Here is a 26,877-nt window from a genome sequence, read left to right as displayed (position 1 = left end):
CCAGAGGTGTCCTTCAGCTGACCCCTAAACAAATATATACTAGTTCAGTGATGGTGAACGCCATACTAAACTCGAAATTGTACACAAGAAACTATGTCTGTCTTGTTGAATATACAATATATTATGAAAGATAGTAAACATTTCAGTTCTTTATAATATCAATATCAAGATTATTTACTGTCAATGGTGTTGATATATCTAGGGTCTGAATTACTGTAACTATTACAAGTGGGCAAAATTACAGTAATAGTCGAATGCATGCTAATTATAAGTCACGATGGTAGCTCTTCATGTTGTTGAAAATTTGATTTGGTATGGAAATTGAAAAAAAAAAATTTAAATTGCAATTTATAATTGCTTCCTTACAAAGAATTGTATGATTGCAAAACTTTCCCATTTCACAAAGTCTTGTTGCTACTGTCAATGATAAAGATATTGATTTGATGCAATATGACATATATCATCAATTCTGATTGGATGGTGTTTTCCCGTCAATTCAAGCAGTCATCATCAATTTACTTTTCATGGATACAAATCGATCAAAAGAATTGCATTAAAATATAAATATCATAATCAATCAATATAAAAAAGGAGATGTGGTATTATTGCCAATGAGACAACTATCCACAAGAGACCAAAATGACACAGACATTAACAACTATAGGTCACCAAGGTTTCCTTACAAAGGACTGTTTTAACTGTTTGGATTCGAGCGTCAATGATGAGTCTTTTGTAGACGAAACATGTGTCTGGCGTATATACTAAATTTAGTCCTTATATCTATGATGAGTTTATTTATTAACTGTGTTTTAGAAGATACCAAGCATTGCTTAATCTTTTTTATATATAACATATTATTCTATTTCAGTTATCTGCAATGACGAAAGAAAGTGATGACAAAGTATCAAAGAAACGGAAACATGAAGGGTACGTATCATGTGACATAATTCATACACAAATCACTTGGATCTCTAGGAAAGTCTCATTTATAAAGTGGCTTACAAAAAAATAAAATTTTATTTAAAACTGTTTCATTAGTTTCCAAGTATTCAAATTTATTTTGTTCATGTGAAACATCTTGATACACATAATTTTCCTAAATATTAGCCTGAGATATGTTTGGACAGCAGATATCTTTTTAGTACAGCTCTTGGTAAAATTAATATAGAATTAACCCACTTGTTAAAACTATTGTCAATTTATAAAATATTCTTAAAATAAGAATTTATTTGATTTTCAATGATACAACCACGTACCTGAGACCAATTTCGTTCAGGTATGCACTGTTTGGCCTTTATCAAATACTGTATAGTAGATTATTTTCGCAGGTGTAAAATTTCACGATTTTAATTCAATAAGGTATACGAAATATTTTGGCGGTTATTATTTTGGCCGATTCAAAACCTCAATACATTTTTAAATTGTGGAGTTTATTTTGGCAATTTTGTTCCATCCGCGAAAATAGGCAAAAATTTGCACCCCGTGAAAATAACCCGCTATACAGTATATTATAGTTTTATCTAACTGTAAGGTCTATCCAAGGTTAAGCAAAATTACATGAAATTTCAATTTTTTGATAAATTTGTGCTTTTGTAATTTATATTGATTTGTGATTGATATGATTTGATTTTGTTCCAGAGATAGTAGTTCTGAAGAACCAGGAGGAAAACAATCCAAAGCTAAAGATAACAGCATTGAGGTATTTTATAGATTTTTAAAGAATATACTATGGTTAACTTTTAAAAAAATTAGGAAGTAGAATTTTTATTGTATATATGTCTGAAAAACATAGTAAGGCTGTTTTTCAAGATATTTGAGTTTTAAAAATAGCTAAAAAAAAAGTCTGACTCAGACTTTAACTTATTTTTGCATATGGATTTAATATTCACAAACAAGATTGTTTTGCACTTCACCTCTTGTATGCTAAATTATTTCAATTAACATTTACACTTTATGTAATATCATATTGAATAATTCTGGTTTATCAAGAATGATCAGAAATATGAATAAACAATTGAAGTTATGAGTTAAACAAGAATGTGTCCATAGTACACAGATGCCCCAGTTGCACTTTCATTTTCTGTGTTTATTGGACCGTGAAATTGGGGTAAAAATCTAATTTGGCATTCAAATAAGAAAGGTCATATCACATGAAACATGTATACTAAGTTTCAAGTTGATTGAACTTCAACTTCATCAAAAACTACCTAAACCAAAAACTTTAACCTGAAATTTGCACTATCATTTTCTATGTTCAGTGAATCTTGAAATTGGGGTCAAAACACTAATTTGGCATTAAAGTTGGAATGATCATAGCATAGGGCACATATGTACTGAGTTTCAAGTTGATTTGACTTCAACTTCCTAAAAAAACTACCTTGACCAAAAACTTTAACCTGAAGCGGGACGAATGGATGAAAGGACAGATCAGGGATGGACCAACAAATGAACGGACAGACACACAGACCAGAAAACAAAATGTCCCTCTACTATCATAGGTGGGGCTTAAAAATTGTAGCAACATTTGGTTATTGTCAAAAATGACAGACACAAGCAAAATCACTGTATATAATACCACTTTTGATTGAATAATGTTTTCCGTCAATTCAACGATTGATGGTCAGAGTCATTGACAGTCTCTGTTTCAGTATTATTTTATCTGCTTTGTTGTATGAAAAGGCTGATATTTGAAAATGTATGCTGAGAAGTAGAATTTGGTTTGGGGAAAATACACAGCATTTGTGGGGAAGTTTATTATGGAAAATATGTCCAAGGTATGATAATTTTCAGCATGAATATATTGTGAATTTATGTTGTTTGTTATATTTCCAGAGTCTTTTGTCAATGGAGTCAGCCAAAGAGAAGGAAAATAAAAAGTTGAATGAAGAAATATTAGAATTGTTGGATAAGCCCACAGCAAAGGTAAAACTTCAATTACATGATTTTTAAAAATTTTTGTTAGAAATACAAAGGTCAAGGTCACTCAAAATAAGTTTTAATTGTAAATAAATTATTATCCTTAACAAAGTACAAGCTAAAATCAGACAATATTCTACTTTGTACTTGGGACAATAGTTTCTAATAGCAGAGTTATACTCAGAATATTGATTAAAGTCATAAGAAACGAGTGACCAGTGAAAAATAATGTTCTTCCAATTCTAAAACCAATGCATACAAACATCATAAACTTAGTCTTCTGTGCTCGAATTTATCATTTTTTTCGTGTAAATTTCGTATAATCGTCAATTTTTTTTTCAATCGGTCAGTGTTGTTGTGAAAATATGGCAGGTAATTAAAGTTCGTGTTTTGAAGCCGAAGTTTAACGATTGTCACCTGTTTGTCAACAATTGACGAAAAATAAACAAAAAAGCATGGAAATTGAGCACGTGTTTAACATGTAAATTCAGATAATAGTTTATTTTAAGGACATCCATGCATATTGTGATCACCGGATTTTTACGAGATGGGTCACACTGAGGTCACCTTGCATACGGAAAATATATCGGGGGAATTGCTTGCTGGAAGGAAGCAATTCAAATAAAGTAAACTTCTTCTAAATATGAATAAATTAAAGAATGTTCTTCAAAAAAAAGTATATGTACATAAGTTTTACAATAAAAACTATCCATTGAGTTATAAAAAACATATGCGTTATTTTTTTTTGATTTGAGGTTTCTTATGACTTTTAAGTCAACATTTGACCATTATAATAGAAAATGATATTTTTTATATTTCAGGAACAGTTCCTGACTCAGAGGTTCAAATCTCAAGGAGGTATATATGTTATTATTATATTGGTTCTGTCCTGATGTTTACTCAGGAGGTATATATGTTATCATTATATTGGTTCTGTCCTGATGCTTACTCAGGAGGTATATATGTTATCATTATATTGGTTCTGTCCTGATGCTTACTCAGGAGGTATATATGTTATCATTATATTGGTTCTGTCCTGAAGTTTACTCAAGGAGGTATATATGTTATCATTATATTGGTTCTGTCCTGAAGTTTACTCAAGAGGTATATATGTTATCATTATATTGGTTCTGTCCTGATGCTTACTCAGGAGGTATATATGTTATCATTATATTGGTTCTGTCCTGATGCTTACTCAGGAGGTATATATGTTATCATTATATTGGTTCTGTCCTGATGTTTACTCAGGAGGTATATATGTTATCATTATATTGGTTCTGTCCTGATGCTTACTCAGGAGGTATATATGTTATCATTATATTGGTTCTGTCCTGATGTTTACTCAGGAGGTATATATGTTATCATTATATTGGTTCTGTCCTGATGTTTACTCAGGAGGTATATATGTTATCATTATATTGGTTCTGTCCTGATGTTTACTCAGGAGGTATATATGTTATCATTATATTGGTTCTGTCCTGATGTTTACTCAGGAGGTATATATGTTATCATTATATTGGTTCTGTCCTGATGTTTACTCAGGAGGTATATATGTTATCATTATATTGGTTCTGTCCTGATGTTTACTCAGGAGGTATATATGTTATCATTATATTGGTTCTGTCCTGATGTTTACTCAGGAGGTATATATGTTATCATTATATTGGTTCTGTCCTGATGTTAACTGAGGAGGTATATATGTTATCATTATATTGGTTCTGTCCTGATGTTAACTGAGGAGGTATATATGTTATCATTATATTGGTTCTGTCCTGATGTTTACTCAGGAGGTATATATGTTATCATTATATTGGTTCTGTCCTGATGTTTACTCAGGAGGTATATATGTTATCATTATATTGGTTCTGTCCTGATGTTTACTCAGGAGGTATATATGTTATCATTATATTGGTTCTGTCCTGATGTTTACTCAGGAGGTATATATGTTATCATTATATTGGTTCTGTCCTGATGTTTACTCAGGAGGTATATATGTTATCATTATATTGGTTCTGTCCTGATGTTTACTCAGGAGGTATATATGTTATCATTATATTGGTTCTGTCCTGATGCTTACTCAGGAGGTATATATGTTATCATTATATTGGTTCTGTCCTGATGTTTACTCAGGAGGTATATATGTTATCATTATATTGGTTCTGTCCTGATGTTTACTCAGGAGGTATATATGTTATCATTATATTGGTTCTGTCCTGATGTTTACTCAGGAGGTATATATGTTATCATTATATTGGTTCTGTCCTGATGTTTACTCAGGAGGTATATATGTTATCATTATATTGGTTCTGTCCTGATGTTTACTCAGGAGGTATATATGTTATCATTATATTGGTTCTGTCCTGATGTTTACTCAGGAGGTATATATGTTATCATTATATTGGTTCTGTCCTGATGTTTACTCAGGAGGTATATATGTTATCATTATATTGGTTCTGTCCTGATGCTTACTCAGGAGGTATATATGTTATCATTATATTGGTTCTGTCCTGATGTTTACTCAGGAGGTATATATGTTATCATTATATTGGTTCTGTCCTGATGTTTACTCAGGAGGTATATATGTTATCATTATATTGGTTCTGTCCTGATGTTTACTCAGGAGGTATATATGTTATCATTATATTGGTTCTGTCCTGATGTTTACTCAGGAGGTATATATGTTATCATTATATTGGTTCTGTCCTGATGTTTACTCAGGAGGTATATATGTTATCATTATATTGGTTCTGTCCTGATGTTTACTCAGGAGGTATATATGTTATCATTATATTGGTTCTGTCCTGATGTTTACTCAGGAGGTATATATGTTATCATTATATTGGTTCTGTACTGATGTTTACTCAGGAGGTATATATGTTATCATTATATTGGTTCTGTCCTGATGTTTACTCAGGAGGTATATATGTTATCATTATATTGGTTCTGTCCTGATGTTTACTCAGGAGGTATATATGTTATCATTATATTGGTTCTGTCCTGATGTTTACTCAGGAGGTATATATGTGTTATCATTATATTGGTTCTGTCCTGATGTTTACTCAGGAGGTATATATGTTATCATTATATTGGTTCTGTCCTGATGTTTACTGAGGAGGTATATATGTTATCATTATATTGGTTCTGTCCTGATGTTTACTCAGGAGGTATATATGTTATCATTATATTGGTTCTGTCCTGATGTTTACTCAGGAGGTATATATGTTATCATTATATTGGTTCTGTCCTGATGTTTACTCAGGAGGTATATATGTTATCATTATATTGGTTCTGTCCTGATGTTTACTCAGGAGGTATATATATGTTATCATTATATTGGTTCTGTCCTGATGTTTACTCAGGAGGTATATATATGTTATCATTATATTGGTTCTGTCCTGATGTTTACTCAGGAGGTATATATGTTATCATTATATTGGTTCTGTCCTGATGTTTACTCAGGAGGTATATATGTTATCATTATATTGGTTCTGTCCTGATGTTTACTCAGGAGGTATATATGTTATCATTATATTGGTTCTGTCCTGATGCTTACTCAGGAGGTATATATGTTATCATTATATTGGTTCTGTCCTGATGTTTACTCAGGAGGTATATATGTTATCATTATATTGGTTCTGTCCTGATGTTTACTCAGGAGGTATATATATGTTATCACTATATTGGTTCTGTCCTGATGCTTACTCAGGAGGTATATATGTTATCATTATATTGGTTCTGTCCTGATGTTTACTGAGGAGGTATATATGTTATTATTATATTGGTTCTGTCCTGATGTTTACTCAGGAGGTATATATGTTATCACTATATTGGTTCTGTCCTGATGCTTACTCAGGAGGTATATATGTTATCATTATATTGGTTCTGTCCTGATGTTTACTGAGGAGGTATATATGTTATCATTATATTGGTTCTGTCCTGATGTTTACTCAGGAGGTATATATATGTTATCATTATATTGGTTCTGTCCTGATGCTTACTCAGGAGGTATATATGTTATCATTATATTGGTTCTGTCCTGATGTTTACTCAGGAGGTATATATATGTTATCATTATATTGGTTCTGTCCTGATGTTTACTCAGGAGGTATATATGTTATCATTATATTGGTTCTGTCCTGATGTTTACTCAGGAGGTATATATGTTATCATTATATTGGTTCTGTCCTGATGTTTACTCAGGAGGTATATATGTTATCATTATATTGGTTCTGTCCTGATGTTTACTCAGGAGGTATATATGTTATCATTATATTGGTTCTGTCCTGATGTTTACTCAGGAGGTATATATGTTATCATTATATTGGTTCTGTCCTGATGTTTACTCAGGAGGTATATATGTTATCATTATATTGGTTCTGTCCTGATGTTTACTCAGGAGGTATATATGTTATTATTATATTGGTTCTGTCCTGATGTTTACTCAGGAGGTATATATGTTATCATTATATTGGTTCTGTCCTGATGTTAACTCAGGAGGTATATATGTTATCATTATATTGGTTCTGTCCTGATGTTTACTCAGGAGGTATATGTGTTATCATTATATTGGTTCTGTCCTGATGTTTACTCAGGAGGTATATATGTTATCATTATATTGGTTCTGTCCTGATGTTTACTGAGGAGGTATATATGTTATCATTATATTGGTTCTGTCCTGATGTTTACTGAGGAGGTATATATGTTATCATTATATTGGTTCTGTCCTGATGTTTACTGAGGAGGTATATATGTTATCATTATATTGGTTCTGTCCTGATGTTTACTGAGGAGGTATATATGTTATCATTATATTGGTTCTGTCCTGATGTTTACTCAGGAGGTATATATGTTATCATTATATTGGTTCTGTCCTGATGTTTACTCAGGAGGTATATGTGTTATCATTATATTGGTTCTGTCCTGATGTTTACTGAGGAGGTATATATGTTATCATTATATTGGTTCTGTCCTGATGTTTACTCAGGAGGTATATATATGTTATCATTATATTGGTTCTGTCCTGAAGTTTACTCAGGAGGTATATATGTTATCATTATATTGGTTCTGTCCTGATGTTTACTCAGGAGGTATATATGTTATCATTATATTGGTTCTGTCCTGATGTTTACTCAGGAGGTATATATATGTTATCATTATATTGGTTCTGTCCTGAAGTTTACTCAGGAGGTATATATGTTATCATTATATTGGTTCTGTCCTGATGTTTACTGAGGAGGTATATATGTTATCATTATATTGGTTCTGTCCTGATGTTTACTCAGGAGGTATATATGTTATCATTATATTGGTTCTGTACTGATGTTTACTCAGGAGGTATATGTGTTATCATTATATTGGTTCTGTCCGGATGTTTACTGAGGAGGTATATATGTTATCATTATATGTGTTCTGTCCTGATGTTTACTCAGGAGGTATATATATGTTATCATTATATTGGTTCTGTCCTGAAGTTTACTCAGGAGGTATATATGTTATCATTATATTGGTTCTGTCCTGATGTTTACTCAGGAGGTATATATGTTATCATTATATTGGTTCTGTCCTGAAGTTTACTCAGGAGGTATATATGTTATCATTATATTGGTTCTGTCCTGAAGTTTACTCAGGAGGTATATATGTTATCATTATATTGGTTCTGTCCTGATGTTTACTCAGGAGGTATATATGTGTTATCATTATATTGGTTCTGTCCTGATGTTTACTCAGGAGGTATATATATGTTATCATTATATTGGTTCTGTCCTGATGTTTACTCAGGAGGTATATATGTTATCATTATATTGGTTCTGTCCTGATGTTTACTCAGGAGGTATATATGTTATCATTATATTGGTTCTGTCCTGATGTTTACTCAGGAGGTATATATGTTATCATTATATTGGTTCTGTCCTGATGTTTACTCAGGAGGTATATATGTTATCATTATATTGGTTCTGTCCTGATGTCAACTGAGGAGGTATATATATGTTATCATTATATTGGTTCTGTCCTGATGTTAACTGAGGAGGTATATATATGTTATCATTATATTGGTTCTGTCCTGATGTTTACTCAGGAGGTATATATGTTATCATTATATTGGTTCTGTCCTGATGTTTACTCAGGAGGTATATATGTTATCATTATATTGGTTCTGTCCTGATGTTTACTCAGGAGGTATATATGTTATCATTATATTGGTTCTGTCCTGATGTTTACTCAGGAGGTATATATGTTATCATTATATTGGTTCTGTCCTGATGTTAACTGAGGAGGTATATATATGTTATCATTATATTGGTTCTGTCCTGATGTTTACTCAGGAGGTATATATGTTATCATTATATTGGTTCTGTCCTTATGTTTACTCAGGAGGTATATATGTTATCATTATATTGGTTCTGTCCTGATGTTTACTCAGGAGGTATATATGTTATCATTATATTGGTTCTGTCCTGATGTTTACTCAGGAGGTATATATGTGTTATCATTATATTGGTTCTGTCCTGATGTTTACTCAGGAGGTATATATGTTATCATTATATTGGTTCTGTCCTGATGTTTACTCAGGAGGTATATATGTTATCATTATATTGGTTCTGTCCTGATGTTAACTGAGGAGGTATATATATGTTATCATTATATTGGTTCTGTCATGATGTTTACTCAGGAGGTATATATGTTATCATTATATTGGTTCTGTCCTGATGTTTACTCAGGAGGTATATATGTTATCATTATATTGGTTCTGTCCTGATGTTTACTCAGGAGGTATATATGTTATCATTATATTGGTTCTGTCCTGATGTTTACTCAGGAGGTATATATGTGTTATCATTATATTGGTTCTGTCCTGATGTTTACTCAGGAGGTATATGTGTTATCATTATATTGGTTCTGTCCTGATGTTTACTCAGGAGGTATATATGTTATCATTATATTGGTTCTGTCCTGATGTTTACTCAGGAGGTATATATGTTATCATTATATTGGTTCTGTCCTGATGTTTACTCAGGAGGTATATATGTTATCATTATATTGGTTCTGTCTTGATGTTTACTCAGGAGGTATATATGTTATCATTATATTGGTTCTGTCCTGATGTTTACTCAGGAGGTATATATGTTATCATTATATTGGTTCTGTCCTGATGTTTACTCAGGAGGTATATATGTTATCATTATATTGGTTCTGTCCTGATGTTTACTCAGGAGGTATATATATGTTATCATTATATTGGTTCTTTCCTGATGTTTACTCAGGAGGTATATATGTTATCATTATATTGGTTCTGTCCTGATGTTTACTCAGGAGGTATATATGTTATCATTATATTGGTTCTGTCCTGATGTTTACTGAGGAGGTATATATGTGTTATCATTATATTGGTTCTGTCCTGATGTTTACTGAGGAGGTATATATGTGTTATCATTATATTGGTTCTGTCCTGATGTTTACTGAGGAGGTATATATGTTATCATTATATTGGTTCTGTCCTGATGTTTACTGAGGAGGTATACATGTTATCATTATATTGGTTCTGTCCTGATGTTTACTGAGGAGGTATATATGTTATCACTATACTGGTTCTGTCCTGATGTATACTGAGGAGGTATATATGTTATCATTATATTGGTTCTGTCCTGATGTTTACTCAGGAGGTATATATGTGTTATCATTATATTGGTTCTGTCCTGATGTTTACTCAGGAGGTATATATGTTATCATTATATTGGTTCTGTCCTGATGTTTACTCAGGAGGTATATATGTGTTATCATTATATTGGTTCTGTCCTGATGTTTACTCAGGAGGTATATGTGTTATCATTATATTGGTTCTGTCCTGATGTTTACTGAGGAGGTATATATGTTATCATTATATTGGTTCTGTCCTGATGTTTACTCAGGAGGTATATATGTTATCATTATATTGGTTCTGTCCTGATGTTTACTCATGAGGTATATATGTGTTATCATTATATTGGTTCTGTCCTAATGTTTACTCAGGAGGTATATATGTTATCATTATATTGGTTCTGTCCTGATGTTTACTGAGGAGGTATATATGTTATCATTATATTGGTTCTGTCCTGATGTTTACTCAGGAGGTATATGTGTTATCATTATATTGGTTCTGTCCTGATCTTTACTCAGGAGGTATATATGTGTTATCATTATATTGGTTCTGTCCTGATGTTTACTCAGGAGGTATATATGTGTTATCATTATATTGGTTCTGTCCTGATGTTTACTCAGGAGGTATATATGTTATCATTATATTGGTTCTGTCCTGATGTTTACTCAGGAGGTATATATGTTATCATTATATTGGTTCTGTCCTGATGTTTACTCAGGAGGTATATATGTGTTATCATTATATTGGTTCTGTCCTGATGTTTACTCAGGAGGTATATATGTTATCATTATATTGGTTCTGTCCTGATGTTTACTCAGGAGGTATATATGTTATCATTATATTGGTTCTGTCCTGATGTTTTCTCAGGAGGTATATATGTTATCATTATATTGGTTCTGTCCTGATGTTTACTCAGGAGGTATATATGTTATCATTATATTGGTTCTGTCCTGATGTTTACTCAGGAGGTATATATGTGTTATCATTATATTGGTTCTGTCCTGATGTTTACTCAGGAGGTATATATGTTATCATTATATTGGTTCTGTCCTGATGTTTACTCAGGAGGTATATATGTTATCATTATATTGGTTCTGTCCTGATGTTTACTCAGGAGGTATATATGTGTTATCATTATATTGGTTCTGTCCTGATGTTTACTCAGGAGGTATATATGTTATCATTATATTGGTTCTGTCCTGATGTTTACTCAGGAGGTATATATGTTATCATTATATTGGTTCTGTCCTGATGTTTACTCAGGAGGTATATATGTTATCATTATATTGGTTCTGTCCTGATGTTTACTCAGGAGGTATATATGTTATCATTATATTGGTTCTGTCCTGATGTTTACTCAGGAGGTATATATGTTATCATTATATTGGTTCTGTCCTGATGTTTACTCAGGAGGTATATATGTTATCATTATATTGGTTCTGTCCTGATGTTTACTCAGGAGGTATATATGTTATCATTATATTTGTTCTGAGATTTACTCAATACTTGATGTAATCAGCAACTTTCCTTGAAATATGTTTTTGTCAATTAATTTAGGACATGCAACACTTGTTTATCAACATTTTTACAGTCAATAAAATAATGTCAGTGTTTGAATACAAGGAGAATTTATTTTGTTACCCATTTCAAAAATTTAAATCTATATGCTATTTGAGGTCAATTATGTAATTTGTCACATCTTTATGACATCATAGTTATATATAGATTCCACCACTGCAACAAGTGGAATTTTAAATCCAAGATCTCTGTTATAAATGAAAAAGAATGTAAACATCTATTTATTGATGTGAGTGACATCTTTAGGATTGTTTTGGAGATAAAACTTTATTGAATTTACATTAGTTATATGATGGTGGTTTTTTTTCCAACAGGTGCCCAACTGAAGGAATTTTGTCAGTTTGGAACTAGAGAAGAATGTTCCAGATCAAAGGAATCATCAAAGCCGTGTAAAAGACTTCATTTCAGAAAAATCATCAACAAACACACAGATGGTACACATTAGAAATTGTTTTTATGATAAGTTAAAAAAAATAAAATAAGGAGATGTGGTATAATGTGGCCAATGAGAAAACTATCGAGGAAAGAACAAATGTAACAACAATGACCAAAAACATTACGGTAACCACGGCAAGCTATAAAAGGTTCAACATAACAAAATGTATAAGCAATTCAAATTAAAAAAACAATTGCCTGATTTGTGTGCAAAACAACATAGAAAAACAAATATAACTGACAGTAACGAACCACAACCACTGGCTAACTGTCTCCTGAATTTGGACAAGTATATACAGTTGCAGGTTTCATTCAATGTTTCTAGTAAAAAATACATATTTGCGCCTGTCCCAAGTCAGGAGCCTCTATTTTTAGCTACTTGTGTACAATTTGGTAATAAGTATGGCGTTCATTATCACTGAACTAGTATATATTTGTTTAGGGGCCAGCTGAAGGACGCTTCCGGGTGCGGGAATTTCTCGCTACATTGAAGACCTGCTAGTGACCTTCTGCTGTTGTTTTTTATATGGTCGGGTTGTTGTCTCTTTGACACATTCCCCATTTCCATTCTCAATTTTATATTTGACTAAAAATGAAGATACATTGTAGATTATTTTATACGTCTAGATAAAACATAAGATATACATATAAATACAAATGTTTTTATTATTTTTTCAGAATCCCTGGGTGATTGTTCTTTCCTGAACACTTGTTTCCATATGGACACATGCAAGGTAATGTTATAAACAAAAATTGTGGGGTTGATAACCTTCTGTTACTACTTGTGTATGATGGTGTATGAAGGTAGCAATTAAATGAGGTATATACACTACACAACAATTATTTTAAAAAGAAAAGTCTGAAATCAAGAAAGATATACGGTACTGTAAACCAACTTATTTATCATGGATACTTTCTTTCACATTTGACTTTTTTTATATACTGTGAAAGTACTTTTATTCGTGGGGTACCAATTTTCGTGGTTTTCATGGATGACTTTATCCACGAATTTAAGTGTTCAACGAAATAAAACAACCATTGTCCAAATCAAGTCATGGAAAGATCCCCATCGGTAGGTTTGACTATTGATATGATCTAGAGAAATATTGAATAACGCCAAATCTGAGAATACTTTAATAGCAGTCACAGAACTACAAATGCATGCAGGATTATACCCATTTACTCTTTAGTAACCTAAACTGTACAACTTTTGATCTTTTAATTCTCATAAAAAATATTTTTGATCGACGTAAGTCAGATTTCCGGTATTGATATGTCAGTATGATAAAGTGTTCATTTTATATCCTCATAGTTATATCGTACATATGGGAAATAATAATTTCATGCTGGGCTTGACTTTGATAAGAATTATTTGACCATTCAAGATACGTTTAAAGCATTTGTTTATGTTATTGTTTTGTTTATGGCCTAATTAACACCTTTGATGGTCTTAATCTGTTCATTACTTTATCTTTGGTTAATTAGTGTTATCACTACGATTTACACGGTCAATGTTTACTTTGCAATTTCCTTCAATCAAGACTATTTGTAACCTTCGTTTCTAAAGGCTTTAATTTTTCAATTATTTTTTTTTATTAAAAAACTAAAATCCACGAATTTAGAAACCCACGATCATGTTTATATTGATCAAACCACGAAAATTAATACCCCCGAATTAAAGTACTTTCACAGTAGTCAACTTCGCTGCTAATTATTTCAAGATTTTATAAGTAACTTGATGTGGAAGGAAAGATATGAATTTGACATATTTGTGATGATTTTTATCCCCGTAAGTGGCAAAAATAAATCACTCATAAAAGGTAAATTGGTTTACAGTATAAAGATACTGGTAATTTTTTATAATCTTCCAAACAAAATATCTAAACAATTAAGATAGTTTGCAGTTGTAACTTTGTCTCTATATTTAAAAAAAAAATATTGACAGAGGAAAAGATATAAAATGTAAAGAAAATTGCAGTTGCGCTACATCTGTCTAATTCCTGTGATGTGCATTGCAGATAAGACAAAAAGCACACAGTTAGTTTCTGCTTGATCAATATTTTGGACAAAAATGAACAAATTAGATAATGTAGAGAGTCATATACATATAATACCTTATAAAATATTTCTTTACTTGATGTGTTGTCTTATTTGTTCTTATTCTGAATATTTGAGACTGAATATTAAATAAATAGCAATCAAGTACTATTACTTTTTAGTAGAATTGTGTTATGCATGTTCTCTCTTATTTTTCAGTATGTACATTATGAGGTTGAATACCAAGCTAAGTTAGGACTTACCAAAGAATTAGCTGTCACAAAGAAAGTAGAAAATACTGACGTACAAATGTTTCCACCTCAGGTATATATACATAAATCTATCTCGACCAATAACTCGTATCTAGTTTTAAATCACTTGTAATATATTTCTCTGATTTAACTTAAGAGATTTTGTACAGTTTGGACATTTTTTGATAAAGTAATTTATCCCAAATTTTGATGATCATGATTCATAAGTGGAGCTAACTCAGATGATTGATTTTTTTTATTAAAAAGTACAGTAGTTATTCTTTAAATAGCAGATTTGATTTTTCAATAACTGTTCTGGTAAATGTGTTGTTGTTTTTTTAGAGTCACCATATTATTTGTTTTTTTCAGTGGATTCAGTGTGATCTTCGAGTTTTTGACATGTCAGTGCTGGGTAAATGTGCCGTTATCATGGCTGATCCACCGTGGGATATCCACATGGAATTACCCTACGGAACAATGCAGGATGATGAAATGAGAAAGTTACCTGTCCCAGCTTTACAAGATGATGGATATATATTTTTGTGGGTCACAGGAAGGTATGATCCTCTTGAACATGTTATAAAAGGCCCATGTGAATCTGTCTTACCAATTTTCATTTTTTTTAGGATATGCCTGTCAGTATTTTTTTAAGCTTTCCAAGTTAGATAAGCTTCTATATTCCTGTAAAGGTTGAATTTAAAACTATGTTAATGACAGTTCCAAAGTACTGAGTTATCAAGATGTTATTGATTTCAGCTTAAGTGATTCCTTATTGACTTCACAACACTTAGATGTCAAGTAATTTGATTGAGGTTCATTAATCTTTGTGATAATTGATTAATATGATTAGAAAATAAACTATAAATGAAAATTTATTTTGTATTGCGTTCACATTTTTGCCCAAACTTTTCTTTCAGAGCTATGGAATTAGGAAGAGAATGTTTGGATCTGTGGGGGTAAGTCTTATTGTTATAATGTTACCTTGGCTGCACTGTACTACATAAATTTTGTATTATAGTTTACATGATGGTAGAGTGATTTTCATACCAGGTCAACACATGTTTTTTACATGTATATATATGTATGGAGTCTTTTTAGTGGTCAATTGTTTATATATTTAAATTGCTTAAATCATGTTCTTGATATTAGGCAGATTGAAATGTTGTAAAAATTTTGATAAGCACCATCACCATTTACTAAATTCAAAATGTTGAAGTTGATTTTATAGAAATTCTGATTCCTCACCGAAAAAATAAAAACTAAAAAAGGTGACATATTGATTGATAGATATTTCTTACATTTACATTTTAATTTAAAGATATACAAGAATGGATGAAATAATATGGGTGAAAACCAATCAACTACAGAGAATAATAAGGACAGGAAGAACTGGTCATTGGCTGAATCATGGAAAAGAACATTGTCTGGTAAATATTTTTCACCCTAAAATGGTCATATTTTTAATGTTGACAAAATAGAAATGTTTTTTTTGCATCCATTTGCTAAATTGTATTTTATTTGGGTCGCTTTCATTTTATTTAGAACTATATTACTGCTAGCTAAGGTTAAACCATGAACTTTTTTCTTTATTTTGAAACATTTTGAAATCAATAACTATTTATTTTTTGGTTTACTACAGGTTGGTGTAAAAGGAAATCCTAAAGGTGTAAATTGTGGTTTGGACTGTGATGTTATTGTAGCAGAGGTATGGCTGTGTATATCCAAATAGAATATCAAAAGATATTACACTAACATTAATGACTTCACTATTACTATTTTAAAAGTATTATAAAGCAAGAAAACACCCTTGATTTGTTCTGAATATAGTGTATATTTCAAAAATGATTTTTCTTTTTTAGCTCACCTGGCCCGAAGGGCCAAGTGAGCTTTTCTCATCACTTGGCGTCCGGCGTCCGGCGTCGTCCGTCGTCGTCCGTCGTCGTCCGTCGTCGTTAACTTTTACAAAAATCTTCTCCTCTGAAACTACTGGGCCAACTCAAACCAAACTTGGCCACAATCATCATTGGGGTATCTAGTTTAAAAAATGTGTGGCGTGACCCGGTCAACCAACCAAGATGGCCGCCACGGCTAAAAATAGAACATAGGGGTAAAATGCAGTTTTTGGCTTATAACTCAAAAACCAAAGCATTAAGAGCAAATCTGACGTGGGGAAAAATGTTTATCAGGTCAAGATCTATCTGCCCTGAAATTTTCAGATGAATCGGTCAATCGGTTGTTGGGTTGCTGCCCCTGAATTGGTAATTTTGAAGAAATTTTGCTGTTTTTGGTTATTATCTTGAATATTATTATAGTTAGAGATTAACTGTAAACAGCAATAATGTTCAGCAAAGTAAGATCTACAAATAAGTCAACATGACCAAAATGGTCAGTTGACCCGTTTAGGAGTTATTGCCCTTTATAGTAAATTTTTAACCATTTTTCGTTAATTAAAGTAATCTTTTACAAAAATCTTCTCCTCTGAAACTACTTGGCCAAATTAATCCAAACTTGGCCACAATCATCTTTGGGGTATCTTGTATAAAAAATGTGTGGCGTGACCTGGTCAACCAACCAAGATGGCCGCCACGGCTAAAAATAGAACAAAGGGGTAAAATGCAGTTTTTGGCTTATAACTCAAAAACCAAAGCATTTTGAGGAAATCTGACATGGGATAAAAATGTTTATCAGGTCAAGATCTATCTGCCCTGAAATTTTCAGATGAATCGGTCAATCGGTTGTTGGGTTGCTGCCCCTGAATTGGTAATTTTGAGGAAATTTTGCTGTTTTTGGTTATTATCTTGAATATTATTATAGATAGAGATAAACTGTAAACAGCAATAATGTTCAGCAAAGTAAGATCTACAAATAAGTCAACATGACCAAAATGGTCAGTTGACCCGTTTAGGAGTTATTGCCCTTTATAGTCAATTTTTAACCATTTTTCGTAAATTAAAGTAATCTTTTACAAAAATCTTCTCCTCTGAAACTACTTGGCCAAATTAATCCAAACTTGGCCACAATCATCTTTGGGGTATCTAGTTTAAAAAATGTGTGGCGTGACCTGGTCAACCAACCAAGATGGCCGCCACCGCTAAAAATAGAACAAAGGGGTAAAATGCAGTTTTTGGCTTATAACTCAAAAACCAAAGCATTTTGAGGAAATCTGACATGGGATAAAAATGTTTATCAGGTCAAGAACTATCTGGCCTGAAATTTTCAGATGAATCGGACAATCGGTTGTTGGGTTGCTGCCCCTGAATTGGTAATTTTGAGGAAATTTTGCTGTTTTTGGTTATTATCTTGAATATTATTATAGATAGAGATAAATTGTAAACAGCAATAATGTTCAGCAAAGTAAGATCTACAAATAAGTCAAATGACCAAAATGGTCAGTTGACCCCTTTAGGAGTTATTGCCCTTTATAGTCAATCTTTAACCATTTTTCATAAATCTAAGTAATCTTTTACAAAATCTCCACTGAAACTACTAGGCCACAATCATCTTTGGGGTATCTAGTTTGAAAAATGTGTCCAATGACCTGGCCATTCAACCAAGATGGCCGCCACGGCTAAAAATAGAACATAGGGGTAAAATGCAGTTTTTTGCTTATAACTATGAAACCAAAGCATCTAGAGCAAATCTGACAAGAAGTTAAATTGTTAATCAAGTCAATATCTATCTGCCCTGAATTTTTCAGATGAATTGGACAACTGGTTGTTGGGTTGCTGCCCTCCAATTGGTAATTTTTAAAGAAATTTTGCCGTTTTTGGTTATCTTAAATACTATTATAGATAGCGATAAACTGTAAACAGCAATAATGTTCAGCAAAGTAAGATCTACAAATAAGTCAACATGACCTAAATGGTCAATTGACCCCTTAAGGAGTTATTGCCCTTTATAGTCAATTTTTGACAATTTTCATTAATTTGGTAAATTTATGTAAATTTTTACCAAATATGGTTCTCTGTTACTAATGGGCAAAGTTCATGATAGATATAATTGTAAGAAGCAAAATCGTTCAGTAAAGTAAGAACTTCAAACACATCACCATCACCAAAATACAATTTTGTCATGAATCCATTTGTGTCCTTTGTTTAATATGCACATAGACCAAGGTGAGCGACACAGGCTCTTTAGAGCCTCTAGTTACTTTGAACAGACACCAATAAATTAACACAATTAATTTATAGCTAATGGTTTAAACATCTGGTGTACAAATATAGAAAATGACCTTTCAAAATACAAATTTTGGTGTTTTAAATACACATTTTGCACTATGGATACTGAGGAAAGTTTTATTATCGTAAGGTAAGGTATCTAGTCATGTAAATTTTTTTTTAACTCATATTCTCATCAGGTCAGGCGGGTCACATACCAGTTTGTTAAGGTAAAACAAAAGAGTACTTTTTAAAATCCGCATAAAACATTGTAATATATTTCCCTAAAATTGAGATACAACAACTCATAAGCACTTTTCCTTTTCTAGGTAAGAGCTACCAGTCACAAACCTGACGAAGTGTATGGTATGATAGAGAGGTTGTCTCCAGGGACAAGGAAAGTAGAGCTGTTTGGTCGGCCACATAATGTACAGCCTAACTGGTAAATATTTTTATAGGGTGGAAGGAAACTAAATTTAAATATTGATATTTATCATGATTTCTATACTTAAAATGTTGATGCAAGGGTTAAGGATGTTCGCTTGTCATGTTTTGGGATTTTTCTCAGATTTTTGGAATCCTCTGGTATATCCATTTGAATACCCTACCAATTTTTGCCTATTGACACCCATTTTTAGCTCACCTGGCCCAAAGGGCCAAGTGAGCTTTTCTCATCACTTGGCGTCCGGCGTCCGGCGTCGTCGTCCGTCGTCGTCGTCCTGCGTTAACTTTTACAAAAATCTTCTCCTCTGAAACTACTAGGCCAAATTTAACCAAACTTGGCCACAATCATCATTGGGGTATCTAGTTTAAAAATTGTGTCCGGTGACCCTGCCAACTAACCAAGATGGCCGCCATGGCTATAAATAGAACATAGGGGGTAAAATGCAGTTTTTGGCTTATAACTCAAAAACCAAAGCATTTAGGGCAAATCTGACATGGGGTAATAATATTAATCAAGTTAAGATCTATCTGCCTTGAAATTTTCAGATGAATCTGACATTCCGTTGTTAGGTTGCTGCCCCTGAATTGGAAATTTAAAGGAAATTTTGTTGTTTTTGGTTATTATCTTGAATATTATTTCAGATAGAGATAAACTGTAAAAAGCAATAATGTTCAGCAAAGTAAGATCTACAAATAAGTCAACATGACCAAAATGATCAGTTGACCACTTTAGGAGTTATTGCCCTTTATAGTCAAATTTTAACCATTTTTCGTAAATCTTATTAATCTTTTAGAAAAATCTTCTCCTCTGAAACTGCTGGGCCAAGTTATTTGAAACTTGGCCACAATCATCATTGGGGTATCTAGTTTAAAAATTGTGTCCGGTGACCCCGCCAACTAACCAAAATGACCGCCATGGCTATAAATAGAACATAGGGGTAAAATGCAGTTTTTGGCTTATAACTCAAAAACCAAAGCATTTAGAGCAAATCTGACATGGGTAAAATTGTTAATCAGGTGAAGATCTATCTGCCCTGAAATTTTCAGATGAATTGGACAACCTGTTTTTGGGTTGCGGCCCCTGAATTGGTAATTTTAAGGAAATTTTGATGTTTTTGGTTATTATATTGAATATTATTATAGATATAGGTAAACTGTAAACAGAAATAATGTTCAGCAAGGTCAGATTTACAAATAATTCAACATGACCAAAATGGTCAGTTGACCTCTTTAGGAGTTATTGCCCTTTAAAGTCAATTTTTAACCATTTTTCGTAAATTTTATATATCTTTTACTAAAATCTTCTTCTCTGAAACTGCTGTGCCAAATTGATCCAAACTTGGCCACAATCATCTTTGGGGTTTCTTGTTTAAAAAAGGTGTCCGGTGACCTGGCCATCAAACCAAGATGGTCGCCACGTCTAAAAATAGAACATAGGGGTAAAATGCAGTTTTTGGCTTATAACTCAAAAACCAAATAATTTAGAGAAAATCTGACATGAAGTAAAATTGTTAATCAGGTCAAGATCTATCTGCTCTGAAATTTTCAGATGAATTGGACAACCTGTTTTTGGGTTGCGGCCCCTGAATTGGTAATTTTAAGGAAATTTTGCTGTTTTTGGTTATTATATTGAATATTATTATAGATATAGGTAAACTGTAAACAGCAATAATGTTCAGCAAAGTAAGATCTACAAATAAGTCAACATGAACGAAATGGTCAATTGACCCCTGTTAGGAGTTATTGACCTTTGTAGTCAATTTTCAATCTGCTTCCTTTGTTTAATATTCACATAGACCAAGGTGAGTGACACAGGCTCTTTAGAGCCTCTAGTTACAAGTTCTAAAACTTTAACTTTTATCCTGTGGGTTGTGTTGGTGTTAGAATAGTATTAATGGAACAATTGAGTTTTTCGAGAAAAAATTAATACATTTTGATTCACCGTTTACGTGACAGGAAACTTAACAGGAAACCAATCTTTATTTTCTTTATTTTGCACAATATATTTCAAAAGACATAAATGAACACCATTACTAGTGTTACTTGCTTCATGTTAATATTTAAAATCTATTTTCAATGTTAAATTAAAGTTTTTTTTAAACGCGACAGGAAACCATCATTGACCATTAGAACCCGAAAGCACTTTTTAGCTCACCGGGCCCGAAGGGCCAAGTGAGCTTTTCTCATCACTTGGCGTCCGTCCTCTGTCATTTGTCGTCTGTCGTTAACTTTTACAAAAATCTTCTCCTCTGAAACTACTGTGCAAAATTAAACCAAACTTGGCCACAATCATCATTGATGTATCTAGTTTAAAATTTGTGTTTTGTTACCCGGCCAATCAACCAAGATGGTCGCCATGGCTAAAAATAGAACATAGGGGTAAAATGCAGTTTTTGGCTTATAACTCAAAAACCAAAGCATTTAGAGCAAATCTGACATGCTGTTAAATTGTTTATCTGGTCAAGATCTATCTGCCCTGAAATTTTTAGATGAATCAAACAACCCATTGTTGGGTTGCTGCCCCTAAATTGGTAATTTTAAGGAAATTTTACTGTTTTTGGTTATTATCTTGAATATTATTATAGATGGAGATAAACTGTAAACAGCAATAATGTTCAGCAAAGTAATATTTACAAATAAGTCAACAGGATCAAAATGGTCAGTTGACCCCTTTAGGAGTTATTGCCCTTTATAGTCAATTTTTAACCTTTTTTCGTAAATCTCCATGATCTTTTACAAAAATCTTCTTCTCTGAAACTACTTGGCCAAATTAATCCAAACTTGGCCACAATCATCATTGATGTATCTAGTTTAAAATTTGTGTTTTGTTACCCAGCCAACAAACCAAGATGGCCGCCATGTCTAAAAATAGAACATAGGGGTAAAATGCAGTTTTTGGCTTATAACTCAAAAACCAAAGCATTTAGAGCAAATCTGCATGGGGTAAAATTGTTTATCTGGTCAAGATCTATCTGCCCTGAAATTTTTAGATGAATCAGACAACCCCTTGTTGGGTTGCTGCCCCTAAATTGGTAATTTTAAGGAAATTTTACTGTTTTGGGTTATTATCTTGAATATTATTTTAGATGGAGATAAACTGTAAACAGCAATAATGTTCAGCAAAGTAAGATTTACAAATAACTCAACAGGACCAAAATGGTCAGTTGACCCCTTTAGGAGTTATTGCCCTTTATAGTCAATTTTTAACCTTTTTTCGTAAATCTCCATGATCTTTTACAAAAATCTTCTTCTCTGAAACTACCGGGCCAAATTAATCCAAACTTGGCCACAATCATCATTGATGTATCTAGTTTAAAATTTGTGTTTTGTTACCCAGCCAACAAACCAAGATGGCCTCCATGGCTAAAAATAGAACATAGGGGTAAAATGATGTTTTTGGCTTATAACTCAAAAACCAAAGCATTTAGATCAAATTTGACAGGGTAAAATTGTTTATCTGGTCAAGATCTATCTGCCCTGAAATTTTTAGATGAATTGGACAACTCGTTGTTAGGTTACTGCCCATAAATTGGTAATTTTAAGGAAATTTTGCTGTTTTGGGTTATTATCGTGAATATTATTATAGATAGAGATAAACTGTAAACAGCAATAATGTTCAGCAATTTAAGACTTAAAAATAAGTCAAAATGACCAAAATGGTCAATTGACCCCCTAAGAAGTTATTGTCCTTTATAATCAATTTTTAACAATTTTCATAAAATTTGTAAATTTTTACTAACATTTTCCACTGAAACTACACGGACAAGTTCATTATAGATAGAAATAATTGTAAGCAGCAAGAATGTTCAGTAAAGTAAGATGTACAAACACATCACAATCACCTAAACACAATTTTGTCATGAACTGTCTGCTTCCTTTGTTTAATTCACATATACCAAGGTGAGCGACACAGGCTCTTTAGAGCCTCTAGTTCCTTTAATTAATCTTTTATATGTATAATTATGAGCCATCTGTAAAAGTCTTATAAAATCTTTGTTATTTTTTAATAGTTTTTGAGAACATAAACTTGTCAATGATACAGCTATGAAAAATCAAGAGAGAACATTTTCCCACCAAAATTTCAATGGCTAATATCTCTAAAAAAAACAAGCACATTGACCTATATATTTTTTTGACTCTTTTTGGTTCCTTTATTTATCCCCTATCAATATATACTAGTGTTATGAAAAGCTTGTTATTTTGAATCAGAGTAGCAAACCTCCTTAAGTTCCAATATCAAGTGTTCAATTCATGCAATGGGAATTTTTCATGATAAAAAAACCACCAGAAAATGACCCCTGGATGGGTAAACTGTCAACAATTTCAAAATAAGATTTCATAAAAGAGATAAGTGGATCCTGACTTATAAAATATCTTATGCAGTTTTATTTTATCATCAGGTCAAGTCTGGTAGATAATTAAAATTAAACAATATATTTTTGTTTTGCTGAAATAAATTATCCCTTATAAATCAAACAAATATTTTTTTTTATAAATGATGTTAATGTTTATTTTATGACAGGATAACACTAGGTAATCAGACAGAGGGAGTGAGATTGAAGGATCCCGATATTGTGGCCAGATTTAAAGAGCGATACCCAGATGGTAACTGTATGGAACCAGCAAAACCTAGATAGTGAATGATACAGACATAAAAATACTGGAACAATTTGTGGAACAGCTTTATTGTGTTCAAATGATTCCAACAATATAGCATGTACTTGAAGTTCAAGACCTGTTTTTATGCCCCACCTACGATAGTAGAGGGGCATTATGTTTTCTGGTCTGTGCGTCCATCCGTCTTTACGTCTGTCCGTTCGTTCGTTCGTTCGTTCTTTCGTTCGTTTGTTCAGGTTTAAGTTTTTGGTCAAGGTAGTTTTTGATGAAGTTGAAGTCCAATCAACTTGAAACTTTGTCCACATGTTCCTTAGGTTATGATCTTTCTAATTTAAATGCCAAATTGTATTTTTATCCCAATTTCACGATCCACTGAACATAGAAAATGATAATGGGAGTGGGGCATCCATGTACTATGGACACATTTTTGTTTATAGATGTCACAAGCTGAGTTAAATAGGCTTGGAGGAAACACCTGATAAACATGTGCAATATTACAGCATTGGATTTCAATTCATTAAAGAAATAAGAGAAAATAGTGCTTCATAAAACAGTTGAATAAATTTTTAATATTTTGTATGATAATTGTATTACCTTGTCTAGTGTAAATGTGCCTGGCCCAGGTCATGAACCTCAGTCGTATTTGGTTTGTGGAACAAGTGTTATTTGTTTTCCAAATAGAAAATAATCTGTTTTTAATTGTGTAAATGAAATTATTGTTAAATGAAATAATTTATTAATTCTAAAAGGGATATATTGTAAAGTACTAAATGGCCAAAACAATTCATGTCACTGTCAACAAACATTTATCATTTAAGATTTTTTATACATTTTGTATTTGTTATTCAATATTAAGTTGTTGTCTTTGAGATGAAAATAAAATTTTACAAGGAAATGTTGTTTGTGTGACCAAATGTGTCTCCAAAATCCACATGGGTGTGTATATAAACCTTTCCAAAAACTCATTTATATCATTTATATTATACATAACTACATTAAGTGTGCAACTGACATAACTTAATTCACCAATATCACAAATATATTAAACCAAAACATGCATGCAATATTCCATTTGCCAATTACCGATTTGATTCTGTTATTCAACACTTTTTTAAGCAAATTACTTCCCTTTGTCAACCATAGACTAGTTCCATACCGGAAAAAATTCATGAAAAATAATTTCTGATGTCACAAGTATTTAAACAACAAATTAATGTTATTAAAAGATTTGAAAACCTTATAAATTACTCACATTACGCACAGATAGATTTGCTCTTTCTACTAGCTCTCCATTGTAAATAAAAATTAATGTCCCTCATAAGGAAAACAACCTTTTTAGGGATCGCTAATTACAGGGTAAATTACGGGAATTGGCAAATAGCCTATTTACCTTTTAAAATATGCAAATGTACTATATGTGTGCTCAATGTTGGTCCATTTTTAGCTCACCTGGCCCGAAGGGCCAAGTGAGCTTTTCCCATCACTTTGCGTCCGTCGTCCGTCGTCTGTCGTCGTCCGTCGTCATCCGTCGTCGTTAACTTTTACAAAAATCTTCTCCTCTGAAACTACTGGGCCAAATCAAACCAAACTTGGCCACAATCATCATTGGGGTATCTAGTTTAAAAAATGTGTGGCGTGACCCAGTCAACCAACCAAGATGGCCGCCACGGCTAAAAATAGAACATAGGGGTAAAATGCAGTTTTTGGCTTATAACTCAAAAACCAAAGCATTTAGAGCAAATCTGACAGGGGTAAAAATGTTTATCAGGTCAAGATCTATCTGCCCTGAAATTTTCAGATGAATCGGTCAATCGGTTGTTGGGTTGCTGCCCCTGAATTGGTAATTTTGAGGAAATTTTGCTGTTTTTGGTTATTATCTTGAATATTATTATAGTTAGAGATAAACTGTAAACAGCAATAATGTTCAGCAAAGTAAGATCTACAAATAAGTCAACATGACCAAAATGGTCAGTTGACCCGTTTAGGAGTTATTGCCCTTTATAGTCAATTTTTAACCATTTTTCGTTAATTAAAGTAATCTTTTACAAAAATCTTCTCCTCTGAAACTACTTGGCTAAATTAATCCAAACTTGGCCACAATCATCTTTGGGGTATCTAGTTTAAAAAATGTGTGGCGTGACCTGGTCAACCAACCAAGATGGCCGCCCGGCTAAAAATAGAACAAAGGGGTAAAATGCAGTTTTTGGCTTATAACTCAAAAACCAAAGCATTTTGAGGAAATCTGACATGGGATAAAAATGTTTATCAGGTCAAGATCTATCTGCCCTGAAATTTTCAGATGAATCGGTCAATCGGTTGTTGGGTTGCTGCCCCTGAATTGGTAATTTTGAGGAAATTTTGCTGTTTTTGGTTATTATCTTGAATATTATTATAGATAGAGATAAACTGTAAACAGCAATAATGTTCAGCAAAGTAAGATCTACAAATAAGTCAACATGACCAAAATGGTCAGTTGACCTGTTTAGGAGTTATTGCCCTTTATAGTCAATTTGTAACCATTTTTCGTAAATTAAAGTAATCTTTTACAAAAATCTTCTCCTCTGAAACTACTGGGCCAAATTAATCCAAACTTGGCCACAATCATCTTTGGGGTATCTAGTTTAAAAAATGTGTGGCGTGACCTGGTCAACCAACCAAGATGGCCGCCACCGCTAAAAATAGAACATAGGGGTAAAATGCAGTTTTTGGCTTATAACTCAAAAACCAAAGCATTTTGAGGAAATCTGACATGGGATAAAAATGTTTATCAGGTCAAGAACTATCTGCCCTGAAATTTTCAGATGAA

The 26,877-nt window shown here is 32.5% G+C and overlaps 1 protein-coding gene across 1 annotated transcript in view; it reads left to right on the top strand.

Annotated features, from left to right (window-relative positions):
• Window positions 1–24,846, top strand: part of LOC134720590 (N6-adenosine-methyltransferase subunit METTL3-like) — a 31,697-nt gene extending 6,851 nt beyond the window's left edge. The window contains exons 4-16 of the mRNA XM_063582931.1: window positions 869–927; window positions 1,639–1,699; window positions 2,833–2,922; window positions 3,738–3,774; window positions 12,445–12,564; window positions 13,244–13,299; window positions 14,822–14,926; window positions 15,223–15,410; window positions 15,771–15,809; window positions 16,172–16,280; window positions 16,493–16,558; window positions 19,340–19,452; window positions 23,977–24,846. Coding sequence (XP_063439001.1) covers window positions 869–927; window positions 1,639–1,699; window positions 2,833–2,922; window positions 3,738–3,774; window positions 12,445–12,564; window positions 13,244–13,299; window positions 14,822–14,926; window positions 15,223–15,410; window positions 15,771–15,809; window positions 16,172–16,280; window positions 16,493–16,558; window positions 19,340–19,452; window positions 23,977–24,091 — 1,158 coding nt within the window. The 3' untranslated portion in view covers window positions 24,092–24,846. The remainder of the gene's footprint in view (window positions 1–868; window positions 928–1,638; window positions 1,700–2,832; window positions 2,923–3,737; window positions 3,775–12,444; window positions 12,565–13,243; window positions 13,300–14,821; window positions 14,927–15,222; window positions 15,411–15,770; window positions 15,810–16,171; window positions 16,281–16,492; window positions 16,559–19,339; window positions 19,453–23,976) is intronic.
• Window positions 24,847–26,877: the final 2,031 nt, after the last annotated feature.

Source organism: Mytilus trossulus, chromosome 6 (assembly GCF_036588685.1).
Source record: "Mytilus trossulus isolate FHL-02 chromosome 6, PNRI_Mtr1.1.1.hap1, whole genome shotgun sequence".
Classification (NCBI taxonomy): domain Eukaryota; kingdom Metazoa; phylum Mollusca; class Bivalvia; order Mytilida; family Mytilidae; genus Mytilus; species Mytilus trossulus.
Note: the sequence above shows the minus strand (reverse complement) of the source record. Positions and strands in the feature narration are given on the sequence as shown.